The 15195-nt window shown below is 37.9% G+C and overlaps 1 protein-coding gene across 5 annotated transcripts in view; it reads left to right on the plus strand.

Annotated features, from left to right (window-relative positions):
- Positions 1-12614, plus strand: part of PANK1 (pantothenate kinase 1) — a 129039-nt gene extending 116425 nt beyond the window's left edge. For all 5 annotated transcript variants that reach the window (XM_079138236.1, XM_079138229.1, XM_079138235.1 and 2 more), the window contains 4 exons: positions 1119-1295; positions 1786-1909; positions 6368-6493; positions 11147-12614. In XM_079138236.1, coding sequence (XP_078994362.1) covers positions 1119-1295; positions 1786-1909; positions 6368-6493; positions 11147-11206 — 487 coding nt within the window. In that variant the 3' untranslated portion in view covers positions 11207-12614. The remainder of the gene's footprint in view (positions 1-1118; positions 1296-1785; positions 1910-6367; positions 6494-11146) is intronic.
- The last annotated feature ends 2581 nt before the right edge of the window (positions 12615-15195 follow it).

Genomic DNA, 15195 nt, shown 5'->3' on the forward strand with positions numbered 1-15195 from the left:
ACCCCTGGGATCAGTCACCAGTGCCAAAAATAAATAAATAAATAAAACCTTAATTCCAACTTAATTTTTTTCCTTAGAATTAAAAGCAAGTGCAAACATACAAATTGGGTTCCCAGAGCTAGTGGCTTTTGGGGGCTTCTGAATCAATTGATAGGAGCAGCTCTCTCATGTTTATTTTTTCACATGGTAAATGAAGAGTAAAACCTATGTACAACTGTTTAGGAACCAGCTCCTTTTCCTCGGAGTTCCCTGATAGTAGCTTTAACCTGAACCTGCTTTTCTTTCCAGCAGGTAACTTTGATATGAATGCACATTCGAGTTTGTCCTCACCTACTATAATTTGTTTCTGATTTTGTCTAAAAACTCAAACTTAGAGGAGTGTTTCCCTAAATGATTGAAAAAATTTTAAAACGTAATTGAAACATTGGAATGATTTTGCAACCTTTGTGACTAGTTTTTAGTCTTGGGTGGTAAGTAAAATATCAATAATCAAATATCCAAAGCCTACCAGGGAAAACAACTTTAATATCGGATTGATCTATGGATCTAAGATGGTAGAAAGAGATTATTTTCTGCTAGGAAAGCAAGGTCATTTGAAAGATAACCTTTGGACTGGTGGCTCCTGACTGAGTCCTGGGTCAGTTTTGTCGCTTGAGGGTTTAGCTCCATAGTTAGTTGGGAATTATATATACTTCTTTTTCTAAATATTTGTATTCAGCTGCTCATGGTTTTAAAATATCAGTTGTTTCTCTTATTTGTTGCTTTCAGACCACCCAATTAGAAGAGGTCATGATTTGGTCCCATTTCATAGGTGGGAAGATGGAAGAGTTAGGTTAGTGGCTGGTTGAAGGTCTCACAACGGAAATCAGTGAGAGTCTTTCTCTAGATTTGTTCTCAAATTTAGGGGCAAGTTTTCCCTTATTTTTAATTTCAGCCTCTGCCCTCTTTTCTTACCCAATCTACCCCAGAGTTCTTTTGCACTCTAGCACTTTAATTCAAGTGCCCCTTTGCTTTTCTTCTGTTTTTCTTAACCCATATTAATAGTCTTGATGTAGTTGGGGACTCGGATGGGCATAACTTAAAGTAAAATTTAAAAATAAACCTTATTGTTCCTTCAGTCTTGGAGGTGGAACATTCCTAGGCCTATGTTGCTTGCTGACTGGTTGTGAGACCTTTGAAGAAGCTCTGGAAATGGCAGCTAAAGGCGACAGCACCAATGTTGATAAGCTGGTGAAGGACATTTACGGAGGAGACTATGAACGATTTGGCCTTCAAGGATCTGCTGTAGCATCAAGGTAGAGACTAAGTAGCTAGGAGCAGTAGTGACTATACATGAGGCAGCCTCTCCACCCTGGCCATTCATTTATTTTTTCAAATGTCAGCCCACCAGCCTGGTGCAAATATCTATCATATCAGATCTCAGACTTGATCTCCTGTCCTTAATGAAGCACTGAGATGTTTAGCCCTTGGTACTTGTGCTTAAAATAAGGCAACTTTGAAAGAAGGTTCTGGAAAACTGCAACAGTTATCCCTCTTCCATTCTTGTCCAGATATCTAGAAGCATTAAAAAATTTCCCCACATTATAACCATTCTACTTTGTCCCTATTAAGAAAGGGGCAACCAGCCATTCATACTGTAATCCTGTCTGCTTATAAACCATGGTAGTGAAATCAGGTAAATTGAGTTTGAACAGAGATTCATAGAGCCTTCCACATTGCCTTGGTGGAAGCCCAGGTCCTGCCTGAGGATGATTTTGAACGCTCTCACTAATATTTCCAACATAGCTTTGGCAACATGATGAGTAAAGAAAAGCGAGATTCCATCAGCAAGGAAGACCTCGCCCGGGCCACCTTGGTCACCATCACCAACAACATTGGCTCCATTGCTCGGATGTGTGCACTGAATGAGGTAAAAGCCTTAATCTGGGGAAACCCATGTGTTTTTTTTGTTTATCATAGGGTGATAACTGTTGACTCTTAAGAAACTTCATATCCTTGGGAAACCTGCTCTTCATTATATAGTTACTCCTTAGAGAACAGGAGGTGTGCTTGTGGGGGAGGGGGAAGAGTATGTGTTGTATTTTTAAGTAGACATGAGGTGACAGATGATAAACCATCCAACTGTGGAAACATGGTAAAATTGCAACCCAAGTCACAGCCTCTCTAAACATCATTCTTGCCCTGTGTTCACTGAAATGTGAGGAAAAGCTTTGAGCATCCTTGCAAATAATTGCAGATTAAGTGCTTCTACTTGCAATATCCGATATTCTCTTTGCTTTCAGCTTCTTTACAGTGTTGCCTTGTGGCATGGAGTTCAAGCAGCATTGTACAGGGCTATCAAAGCACAGAGAGCTTTCTACAGCAGAGGCTAGCCAGAGCTCCAGGCACAAGAAGGGGTGGAGCTGGTGACAGAGAAAGCTTTATTAACATGTCTTGAAACACTGCAAAATGGAACCCTTTTCTGAAATACAAGATTTGTATAGTAGAACAACTCTCTCTTTCACCGAGGTATGTCAGGAAGACATGAAAAAGAAGTTGGGGTGTGGGACAGGTAGTAGGAGAGATATTAAAAGAACAATAGTAAATCAGTAATGGAGTTTTCAAATATATAATTATATGACATACATATAGAAGAGGGCTCAAATTCTAAGTGTATAGCTCGATAACTTTCACACAGACACACACACACACCTGTGTAGTCACAACCCAGACTAAGAAATAGAATGGTACAGATACTTACAAACCCCTTCCTGGCACCTCCCAGTTGAATAGTGGAGGGTCAGGATATGGGGCATTCTTTGTAATGGGTGGGAGCTAACTTTACCTTTAAGCTTTGGGATTACAAAAGAGACACTTCTTTTATGACACTTGATAAAGTATTTTGCTGACTTGTGGGTCAGGTCATAACTTTTTGGAAGTCCTCAGTTTGAATGGGGATTAAGTGGGAGGCTGATAATTAGGTAAAAGTGTATTCCAGAGATATGCCCTTTTAAAGTCCACTTTGGTCATCAGATTCTTTGTAACAGGGATTATTTTTTTGGCATTAACCTTTAAAGGGTGTTTATCCAAGTAGCTAAACAAGCTCCACGACTAATATGTGTGTAGCTGTCTATACTCAAAGGCTCCCAAAGGTCAGATACACAGTTACATCCCTTGCCACATACAGCAATACCTGCCCTTTCCCCTACTTGCCACAGAGCTGCCTCTTCCTTGCACTTCTGGCTGGAGTGAGCCAGCAGGTCTTTTCACAGGTATCATAATCCCTTTGGGAGAGAATAATGGACTTTATTTTTCACTGGGTGAAAATGTAGTCATGTTGTATACTGGTTTGGGTAGGATGTTTCTGTTGGAGTTTAGTGAATGAAGGCACTCAACCATTACCCAGGGGCCAAGGCTCCGTTAGAGGTTATTCAATCAGTCCTGGCTCTCAAGGGACACACTAGCGACTGGCATTGTCCCATTGCCCTGTGAGCCCAGTAACCAAAGTCTTCAATTGTTGCGTTGCTCTCTGGATTCACTGATTTCAGAATCTTTGACTTCAGCCATGTTTACTAGGTCTGAAACATTTTTGTTGTGATGATCGGAATGCTATAAAACACTTTTCCATCACTTTAAATTTTCATATTTCTGTTTTTTAATAGATCATATAAGCACAAAATGCAGAGTTCTAATGACAGCAGAACAGACATACAGGGAAGCGAGTTACCATTTCCACCCTATCACTTGATGGGAACCTCACTAGATAGAGGCAGCCCCTTGTGTTAGTCTTTGTTTGTTTCTATGTGTATTGGTGACATTTGGATAAATATATCCTTCCAAAGATAGCAAACTACATAATATTCTTTTTTAAAATAACAGCTTTGCTCAGATATAATCACATACCATACAATTCACTCTGTACATACTATTCTACATATTGCTTCATTTATTACCTTTTTATTATGAAAATTGGTAATTATGCATAAAGGAAAGACAACAGTTCAAAGAACCTTTACTCTCCAGTTATCAAGACTTTGCCATAATGCTTTATCTATTTCTCTCTTTCTCCTTCTCCTCTCAGGTCCTTCTCTTTTTTTGCTAGAATATCAGAAAGCAAACTCTAGCCATTATTATCAGTCTTCATGTACTTCAGTGCACATCTCTCAAAGTACTGCCTCTTGCTTCTTTACATAACTCACTTGAGATTGTTCATATCAGTGTCTTTTCAACTTTCATTTTTAATGACCATATAGCACCCTAACATATTGATATGCAGTTATTGATTTGGTCACTTTTCTAATGATATTTGTTTTATTTCTAGTCTCTGAAAAGCCTGCACTGTATTTATGTATAGTATATACACATATATGTACACACACACAGGTTTGCATGCACGTTAGTATATCTGTCTGTTAAACTCCCAGAAGGGAAATTGCTGAGTCAAAGAATTTGTTTAGTATAATTGTGACATATTACAAAGTTCCCTCTAAAAAGTTGTTCTAATTTATATTCCCACCAAGCAGAGTATAAAAGTACAAGTTTCTTTACCCATTTCTATATTAGATTGTTGACTTTTTTCTTATTGATTCATAGGAACTCTTTATTTGATAAAAATACATTTTATGTGACATGTACTGAAAGTATTTTCTATTTATTGCTTTCCATTTGGATTTGCTTGTGGTGATGTTTTTCCTCTGAATAAGTGTTTAAAGTAAATATATAAATTTTTAATGGATTCTTAGTATTAAACCCTTTCTACTTCAATATTACTTTTAGAAAGAATTCTCTCATGTTTCCTTCTAATGTCTTTTTATTCTTTTTCTTTTTAAAAAACATTTCCAATTAAAAAAATTTAGATGTAGAAGGATGCAATATCTTTATTTTATTGATTGATTTTTATGTAGTGCTGAGGATCGAACCCAGTGCCTCACACATGCTAGGCAAATGCTCTACCACTGAGCCACAACCACAGCCCAAACATTGCAATTTTTCATCACCTGGCACATATTTGAAACATGGAATGCTCATTGGTTTGTTTTTGTTTTTGTTTTAAATACTGGGGATTGAACCCAGGGGTACTCCACCACTGAGCTACATTCCCAGCTCTTTTTATTTTTTATTTTGAGATAAGTTCTTGCTAAATTGTCTAGACTGGCCTTGAACTCGTGATCCTCCTGCCTTAGCCCTCCAAGTAGCAGAACTTACCCACGTACACCACCCCACCTGGTGTTCAGCAGCTTTTAATGCTACTTCTACTCCTTCTGGCTTCTACCAGGACTGGGCTTTGAGCAAGTCCTACACTGAGCTCTAATTTTAATCAAATTCCTCTTTAATCTGAGTTTCTTACTTTGAGTGTTCCTTGCCACTTCTTAGTCTGGCCAGTTTGTGACTACAATTCTCCTTCTAGTAAAAACTTACTAAAATTACCCTGACTCCTCCATTTGTAGAAAATTATCACTGGCTAATGGCTTCATGAATGTGCATTGTTAAAACTTGAGATAGTTAAAGGGTGATGCTCCCAGACCTTAATTACTACTGATAGACTGAGCAGACAATAAGGGCACCTTTAAAGACTCTCTTGCCTTTGATAAGTACCCATAGCGACTGGTTCTGTGCTGAGTGAGTGGTGAGCAGGCTCTGCATGGCAGACAGGTGGAGTTAAGGATTAAGCTTAAGAACAACCTGGGAAAGTGGGAAGGGCTGAGTACAGCTGGAACTGAAAGCTTGTGGGATTTGAAGCATGTCTGCATGGACAGGATAGGAGAGGAATATTCCTAAGTGTGTGTTTAGAATGCAAATCTACATCCATGGTCACAGAAATACAAATGGAGTTTTGGGTACCTTGTTTTAACCCATATGTTGACCAAACAGGCTGTTCCACTGCCACACCCTGAGGGCAGAGATGGAGTGTTGTTTCCTTTTTTATCCCCATTGTTCAGCCTAGAGCAAAGGGGGAAGTCCTTTGATGAATCCACCATGCCATAGCCATTTCTTTTGTGAGTTAGTTGTATTTGTATTTTATACTTGAAGTTTAGGGGATTAAAGAAATGCACAAGAAAATTTAGCTAAACTTGAACTCCAGTTACAATGTTATATATGTTTATATATATATATTGGGAGCTGAATTACATGTTAGACCTAACACAATCTGACATAACACCTACAAACAAGCCCGATACAGTTTCTGCTTTTTCCAGGGAAAATCTCCCTCCTGTCTTTGTGGAATGTACTGTGAGGTTTGCTCAGCTTCCTTTTGGATATACTGAAGTGGTTCTACTTAAAGAATTCACTGCAGGTTTCTGAACAATGACATACAGAACATCGGGGTCTTTGCTGAATAGTATTTTTCTGCCACAGTTCAATTGTTTTTCTTTAATTTTTTTTCCAGAATATTGACAGAGTTGTGTTTGTTGGGAATTTTCTCAGAATCAATATGGTCTCCATGAAGCTGCTAGCGTATGCTATGGATTTTTGGTCCAAAGGACAGCTGAAGGCTCTGTTTTTGGAACATGAGGTGGGTTGAGCTTCCACAGACTGACTTGTGTTACATGGAGTATAGGTTGACTGACATATGAGTGGGTCTCTTTGTTTTACAACTGGTCAAGAAGAAATGTTGCCAGTTTAAACTTTGTGTTTATGCAAAAGATAACAAAGAACTATAGAAAAATTTGGGGGACAGGGTATTGGGGATTGAACTCAGAGGTTCTTTACCACTGAGCTGCATTCCCAGTCTTTTTTATTTTTTACTTTGAGACAGGGTCTCCTTAAATCTTTGTGGGTCTTGCTAAATTGCTGAAGTTGGCCTCAAGCTTATGATCCTTTTGCCTCAGACTCCCAAATTGCTGGCGTTACAGAAATGTGCCTCGTTTTGGTTAATTAAAAAAAAAAAAAAACTAGAAAACTAAATTAATATAACCATTGTGGAAAACAATATGGATGGCTCAAAACATAGAACTGCCCTACAACTCAACCTCTGGGTATTTACCCAAAAAAGATTTGAAATCAGTATGTTGAAGAGATGTCTGCCTGCCCATGTTGATTGCAGCATTATTCACAATAACTAAGAAATGGAATCAGCCTAAGTGTTCATCATCCTGAGTGTTCAGCAACACATGAATGAGTAAAGAAAATATGGTATCTAATGGAATACTACTCAGCCTTAAAAATGAAAGAAATTCTGTCATTTGCAACAATATGAATAAAATTTGAGAACAAGATCCTAAGTGAAATAAATCAAGCACAGAAAGACAAATAGCACAAGTTCTCACTTAACATGTGGAATCTTTCTTTCCTTCTTTCTTTTTTTTTTTTTTTTGGTACCAGGTATTGAACCCAGGGGGGCTTAATCACTGAGCCACATCCCCAGCCCTTTTTCATATTTTATTTAGAGACAATGTCTCACTGGGTCCCTAAGGGATTCCTGAAGTTGCTGAGTCTGGCCTTGAACATGTGATGTTCCTGCCTTAGCCTCCCGAGTGTTTGGGAGTACAGGCAAGCGCCACTGCTCCCAGCACATGCGGAATCTTAAGGAACTGAACTCACAAAAGCAGGCTGGGGGTTGGTAGGAATGAGGAGATGAGGGTCATAGGGTATGAAACCTCAGGAGGAGTAAGTCTCTTTTGAGATCTAATGCAGTGTGGTGAATAGTGTATTTTATATTTCAAAATTGTCTTGAGTAAATTTCAGATATTTTTACTGCAAAAAAAAACAGTTAAGTATTTGATGTGATATGTTGGTTACTTTGATTTAATCATCCTACATTGTATCAAAAAGTCATAGTATCATTTTTGTACCCCATAAATATATATAATTACTAATCGTCAATTACTGATAAAATTTCTTTCTTTCTTTATATGTTTATTTGTTTTTATGGTGGTAGGGATTGAGCCCAGGGGCACTCTACCACGAGTTCCACCGTCATCCCTTTTCACTTTTTGAGACAGGGTTTCGCTTAGTTGCCTAGGCTGACCTAGAACTTGTGATCCTCCTGCTTCAGCCTCCCAGGTTGCTGAGATTGCAGGTGTGCACCAACATGCCCAGTTTAAAATTAAAATAAATAAATAAATAAATAAATAAAGTCAGCTAAAATAGGTAATCATTAAAAAAATCTCCCTACTTTAACCATTTTAATTTTAAAATGCATAAACGTGCATCTACTTACCAGTCTTCCACTGTAGGACCAAAAGTCCATTTTTGAGAATGGTTTATATTGATTAGAGCACTACAGTTTCTTTCTTTCTGAATCTGTAAGTATTATGTACCTTCTTGGATTTTCAATTTGTTTCTTTGAGGTGAATCAGGAAATTAAAGATACTGTGGAGCAGTTTAGTTGCAGAATCCTTCTAGTTTTTTCCTCTTTAATGTTGTGGCATCCACCTAAATAAAGAGCAATGACTTGAGGCTACCTTTTTCAGCTTTGCTGAATTTTCATAAAACTGATCATCATTTTGCACTTGATTGGTGTATATGGTCATAATTAGATTGTTACCTAAACAATGAAACCGTTAAAAACAACTGTGAGGTCAGCACAGCTGACTCTTGGCAGCTCCGCTAGGGAGAACAGAAGTTCTTAGGCTGCTAAGAGGAGCCTACCAGCCTTGAGAAGTCATTGCGCCTGGCTGATAGTGACACTGATTAACATGAGAAATAGCACCAGTTAAGACAGGGCATCTTTGATAGGGCATGTCTACTGTAAGGAAGAGCAAGGTTTCCCAAGAGCAAGTGGGGGATCCTCCTTTCTCCTGCCCGTTGCTTCTGTCACCCTTTAAAACCAGTGCCGTGTAGAGTCACAAGCAGTACCTAATGTCCTGTGCATATTGCTGCAGAAAAAAATTTAAGAAAACTAGTATTATAAATTTCAGCTATAATGAATAACTACTATGGCATTTTCTTATCTCCAAACTGAATTATTTATCTAAAAAGCTGATGATAAACTTAGAAGCTATTTAGAGCTCTTTATGTCCATATTTTGTTTTCTTAACAGATCTAAAACAATAAGAACTTAAATACTAATAGGTTCCTATGATAGAAATTAATACTGAAAGACTTTTTTTCTTTTCTTATTTTTCTTCCTTTCTTTTCTTTTTTAAGCAGGATTAAAACAGTTATATAATTTATTTTGGTTGAGGGAGAGTAAGATCCCAGAACCTTCATTCCTTTGTCCCTCAAACAGAACACCTCTGATTCTGCTTATTTATGAAGTTTCCATGATGTCAGGTTTTGTTTGAAAAAGAAAAAGCATCACAGCTTTAAAAAAAAAAAAAAAAAAAAAGTAAAAGAAAATAAAGAAAACTACTGTTCTGGTCTAATACAGTTACCATATTTAGCACTAAAAATTGCAGGATGCCTGATTATTTTATCTGGCATTTAACTCTATTTTATTGGGCAACTTTCTGTCTAGATCTTCTTGGCCTAATGTAGAGAACAAAACCTAGAAGCTGGCAGGGATACGACATCATCTCTAAGAACATACGAGTAGTTGGTAGTAAGATAGAAAATGAAATCTGACGTTTTGGGAAAACTCAATTCTGTAGGTCAACATGTAGTCACTATATCACTGCACGATCCCAAACCATTGTGGACTGTAGATTTGGTTTATTACAATACATCATGACTCAGACTCTCCTGCCAGTGAACTGCTTGATTTATCCCTTAGAAAATTCTCTACATTCTTAAGCCTTTCCAGAGACTATTATGGAGGGATAACATTTGGGAGGCTCTGGTTTGGTTGGTGGCTTTCTGGTCACTTGCCTTGTCATTAAGAGTCTTAACTCACTCAATTTCTCTTTTCATTCAACTACTATTATGGAACATCCCTTAAGTAGTATAGCCAAACAGTTCAGAGCACAACCTTTGATTGACTGTGAAATCTTAGATAATGATAACTCTCCATCTCTGTTTTAGCATTTATAAAATGAAGGGATAATATTTGTCTCATAGAGTTACTGTGATGATTGAATCACTACATCCACATAAAGTGCTTAGAATAATTTCTATCATGTTGCAAGGCCTCAGCCAACCTTAGCTGGAAGCAGCAGCAGCAAAGGTCCTGACACGTCCTGACACGTCCACACCTATCTCTGTAGTAACTGCTGAGTCGTGCAAGTGCCAGCAGGGTGGAGTCTCCAGATTTTTTGAAAGCAAGCCAAAACTGAATATCTTTGTGTTGTCCCTCCCAACCCCAATTCATCTGTTTAAATGCTAATCTTCCAGAGGATGTAATTAGGAGGTGGGCCTTGGGGAATGGTTAGATCTTAAGGGTTGCACTCTCATGAATAGGATTATCATCCTTATAAGAAAGGCCCAAGAGAGCTGCCTTTCCCCTTCTGCCATGTGAGGTTACAGTAAGAAAGACAGCAGTCTATGAAGAACTGGCCCTCACCAGGCACCTTGATCATGGACTTCCCAGCTTCCAGAAGTCTAAGAAATAAATTGCAATTGTTTCTGAACTGCCCAGTCTTTGGGACTTTATTTATATATAGCAGCTCAATAGACTGAGATGAAATTTGCTAAAATTTCTGGGTTTTAGTTCCTTTCGTTTTCACAGAAGCATGAGCTTAGATTTGCAGATGGGCAAAGTAAGGCCTTAGCTGACTTAAGGGCCTTCCTCAGCTTTTCTGAGGAAAGTTTAAGGTTTTCTCCCTTAAACAAGTACTGATTTGATGTCAGACAAATCTGGGTGTTGAGCCCTTCCACAAGTCACGTAACCTTGAAAGGATAGTTTATTACCTTTCTTTTTTCATCTGTGAAATAATACTATGGATTTTGCTGTGCCAAAGGTTAAAATGAAGTACAGCTATAATACTAGCAGTATCCAACACTTAGCACATAACATGTGCCAGACATTGTTCTAAACACTCTATGTTAAACTATTTATTACATATAAGCAAGTACGCATTCGAATAAATCATTGTTGCTATTCCACCATGTTTCATAGCAAAGAGTTGGTTTGTTTGTTTTGCTGTACTGGGAATTGAACCCATGACTTTACGCATACTAGGTAAACACTCTACCACTGAGCTATAGCCCCAGCTTGAGAATTCAGTTTTTTCATTTTCTCTTTCTTGTATAAATTTAGGGGGCAGCATTTCTAGAAGTGTGAACAATAAAAGGTCTTTTGGCTAAGGTTCCAAGACATTCCTACAGAAGTTTTCCATTGTTTTCGTAGGGTTATTTTGGAGCTGTTGGGGCACTATTGGAACTGTTCAAAATGACCGATGACCAGTAGAGATGAGCAGTAAAGGGAACAGCTTCCTGTGAGGACAGAAAACTGACAGGTACTGCTGGAGAAGGAGAAAATCGCTGTGGGATGGAAGCCAAGCCATTATGGCAGAGGAACCTGCTGGATTTGTAAATAATCTAAAATTCTTCTAGCTGATCGTTGACTCTTAGGTTTTGAGCTTATGATTCAAACTGGGGAATATAAGAGTTTTTTCTGTATATTGTATTTTTTAAAAAAAATATTTGTGCAGCGTGGCCAAACCCACCAGTTTTATGCATTAACTTTGAAAAATTGTACAGTGTCTAAAAAGGGCCTGAAATGTAAGCGCTGTTCCTTTTTCTTCTGGGGTTTACTGATCAGTGTGGTAATTTTAACTTCATTTAGTAATTACTCTAGGAGATTTTACCTTTACTTATATTTTTCATGACATTTCATGATTTGCTGTTGGTTTCAAATGAAACTACAAATCTGGCATGTTTTACTGTGAACACTTTTTTGTTTTGTTTGTATGCCATTTTTTTTTTTGTCCATTCTGTTCAAATGTCTTATGAAAAAAAAAAAATGAGTCTCTCCCCATTTTTGTTATCAGCTGATCTCCCTATCCAGTACACAATCTTTCTTTAATGTAATTGTTCATATCAATCAAGGTGCTAACCAACTCAATACAAAGTTAAACACACAATCTAAAGCTCTCAAAAGTGCCCACAAGGAGAGGACTCTAAATGTGTTAATGAATTTAATGAGTCTGGCAAAAGTTGAAAATGACATGCAATTTTATCTTATCCCTTATCAATATAGTGATTCTCTGGATTTATTTTATGCTGTGTTATATTAAATCAAGCTATTCTATGATGAAATGCCTTCATCCCTGTAATCCTTATGCATGAGGTTTGGAAAGTATTGGGAAAAGCTTCCCAGCAGATGAACTGTCTGTATCACAAGAAGGGGAAGTCATGGGTTGAGGTGTCAGGTAGTAATTTTAATAACTGTTTTGTATGTGTATGTACTTAGAAGCTTTGTAACAAGACATCTTAAATAATAATGTTAATTTTTTCATTTTTAATATTTTAAACTGAAAATTGTACTTTAATCTCAGTTTCTAAAATTAAAAAATAATTTATAATACTGATCTATATATATTTTTTCTTTTTGAGAGATTCCGTTAAGAATAGTGGGTAACTTTCAAGTGAGGGTCTTGTACACGCATTGGAACACATGAGATCTTATGATCTTTTGGGTTGAGCCTGTCAATGAAAGGGATTTTCGAAGAGCAGAATAATTGCTCCATGAAGAATGTTTCCTTTTCCACCTTCTGAGCACCACCTTTAATTTTAATATCTTTAAATCTTGAGGAAGTTGATGCTACTTGAAGAATTCACTTGTCTGGTTGAAATAAAACCCATTTCTGTTGTGATGTTTTCAGTGTATATGTTATTTTTGTTTCTCAAACCTCATCTTCGTATTATCTACTTTGTACCGTAAATGACTCTATGTTGTATTTTTTGCTCTACATTTCATAATTTGAGGCTTTCCCTGAGTGTGGTAAGACCCAAAAGTGTCTTCAGTTGAAGCTGTAGCCCCTATACAACTGTATTCCAAAGGAGTTTGGAATTTACTCATCACAAATACTTTTTTTTGTAGGGGTGGTTACTGTAGATTGAACTCAGGGGCACTCAACCACTGGACCACATCCCCAGTCCTATTTTGTATTTTATTTAGTGACAGGGTCTCACTGAGTTGCTTAGCACCTCACTTTTGCTGAGGCTGGCTTTGAACTGGTGAGCCTCCTGCCTCAACCTCCCAAGTCACTGGGATTACAGGCATGCACCACTGTGCCTGGCCACAAATACATTTTATCAGCTCCTGCCAGAGTCAGCGTTCTTAAAAATGATATTATCTAAAATTAGTGCCTTTTGTCTCTTCTATTCTTTCATCAGGAAACAACAGACCTTGGATCTGCAGATCATGGTTCTACAAAGGAAATCAGGGCAAGTTAGTGTGACTCTGTGTACTTTGGTTTTGTTTTTGATGCCAGGGGCTGAACCCAGGGACATGTGACCACTGAGCTACATCTCTAGTCCTTTTTATTTTTTTATTTTGAGGCATGGTCTCACTAAGTGTTTGAAGAGCTTGCTAAGATGTAAGGCTGGCCTCCAACTTGGAATCCTCCTGCTTCAGCCTTCCAAGTTGCAAGGAATACAGGCATGGGCCATCATGCCCAGCTGACTATAGTACTTTTAATTACTTAAAATCATTTGATCTCTCATTACAAACATTTAAAAAATGGTTTATCTGAAGAAATAAATTATTTCATTTTACAAATATTAGTTAAATGTTGGCTACATATAGCCAGCCTATTTTTACAAGAGCTACTTATAGCCTGAGGATTTTCACATTCACTCAAATCACAGAAACTTTTCTTAGAGTCAACACCACAAAGAAATTTGGCAAAACTAAGAATTTTCATCTTGTGCTGCAGGAAGTCAGGTTGATCAGATGGTCCAGATCATGGCTTTTTATTGTGATACAGCTGTCTTATAATATTGTTTGGATCCAACTTGGCCAGTTACTAGCTGTGCAGGCAAGTTGCTAACCTTCTCTCTAAACTAGTTTCCTCACCTGTAAATTAGGACAAATAGTCATTTCATACCCACCTTTAAGGAGTACCAGAGTTAACCCACAATAAATGCTTCGTTCGTGTTAGCAGTAATAAAAATATATAGACATTTTAAACTAATGCATTAAGTCAGTGATTTCTTACCTTCTGGGATGTAAGGAATCCATTTTAGCATGGAGCCGCTTCACAGATATCCACATGCCAGTACCTATCCTCGTTGCTCAGTCACAATTCGAAAATCCCAAACTTTTAATATTTACCTTGATAACCAACTTGGTAGCAAAAACTGACTTAAGCATTATCTATCACAAGTAATAGGACTTTTCCCATGTTTTGTTGTTGAGTTACTAATGTATTCGATTAGAGGGTACTGACTCTGCATTCTAGGGGTATTAAATAATGAGTGAGTCTGACTTGAAAACGTATCTGGACCTAAGAATTTCAGTTAAAGGAATGTAGCTTCTGCAGTACATATAGATTCAGCGTCCCTTGGTTGGGAGTTACTGCTATGGGTAATTATACTTAATGTCATGCAGCTATCCAAGGAGTATTAAGAAGTTACTCTGTACCAGGAAGGAGATGGAGACCAAGAGAAATAGGTTACAACCCGTGCCAGGAGAGGAAGACAGCAGTCTTAAGCCAAAGCATATTAATAGCTATAAGTGCCATTCATTCATTCACAAATATTTAAGACAGTAAATGAAATGAAGACTCACAGTCACAGAACTTGCATTCTAAAAGGGAAGATGAACACATTACTAAATATGTAATACAATGTTAGATCAATAATACAAAAAAAAGTAAACTAGGATACAGAGGTAGAAAGGGGATTACTACTGAGGAAAATGAGAAATTTCTTTGGTTTTGTGGTTAAACATAACCTCTCAGAGGAGGTGACCATTGAGCAGAGTTGAATCAAGTTGGGAACACACTGTTAAGACCTGAGGAAACATTTTTTCGCTCACAAAAAATGGAAATGGGAGTTTGGAGGATCTGCAAGGAGGCCAGTGTCGGGTAAAAAATGGGAAGAGTGGTGGGAAATGGAGTTTTAGGAGTAGCCATGGGCCAAGTCCTATGGTAAGTCTGTAAGGGTAGAGAGTGGCACTGGAAGGAGGGATTTCTCCTCGTGAAGGGTGATAGAAAAGATTTCATGGAGTCTTATGCAATGAACGGGCGCTATCAGATGGACCAGAAGGGGAGGGCTTCCCAAGCAGAGGAGGCTGAGTTTGCAAAACTCTGAGGGAAGAAACAGCCTGGCTTCCTGAAGGAACTTGGAATGGCATGCTTCAGCTGGAGCCTTGTTCATGAGGAAGAAAGCAGAAATAGGAGAGAGGAAACCAGACCAACTACAGAAGGATTTGTGCTCCATGCTAAAGAT

The sequence above is a fragment of the Sciurus vulgaris genome (assembly GCF_902686455.1).
Source record: "Sciurus vulgaris genome assembly, chromosome: 4".
Taxonomy (NCBI): Eukaryota; Metazoa; Chordata; class Mammalia; order Rodentia; family Sciuridae; genus Sciurus; species Sciurus vulgaris.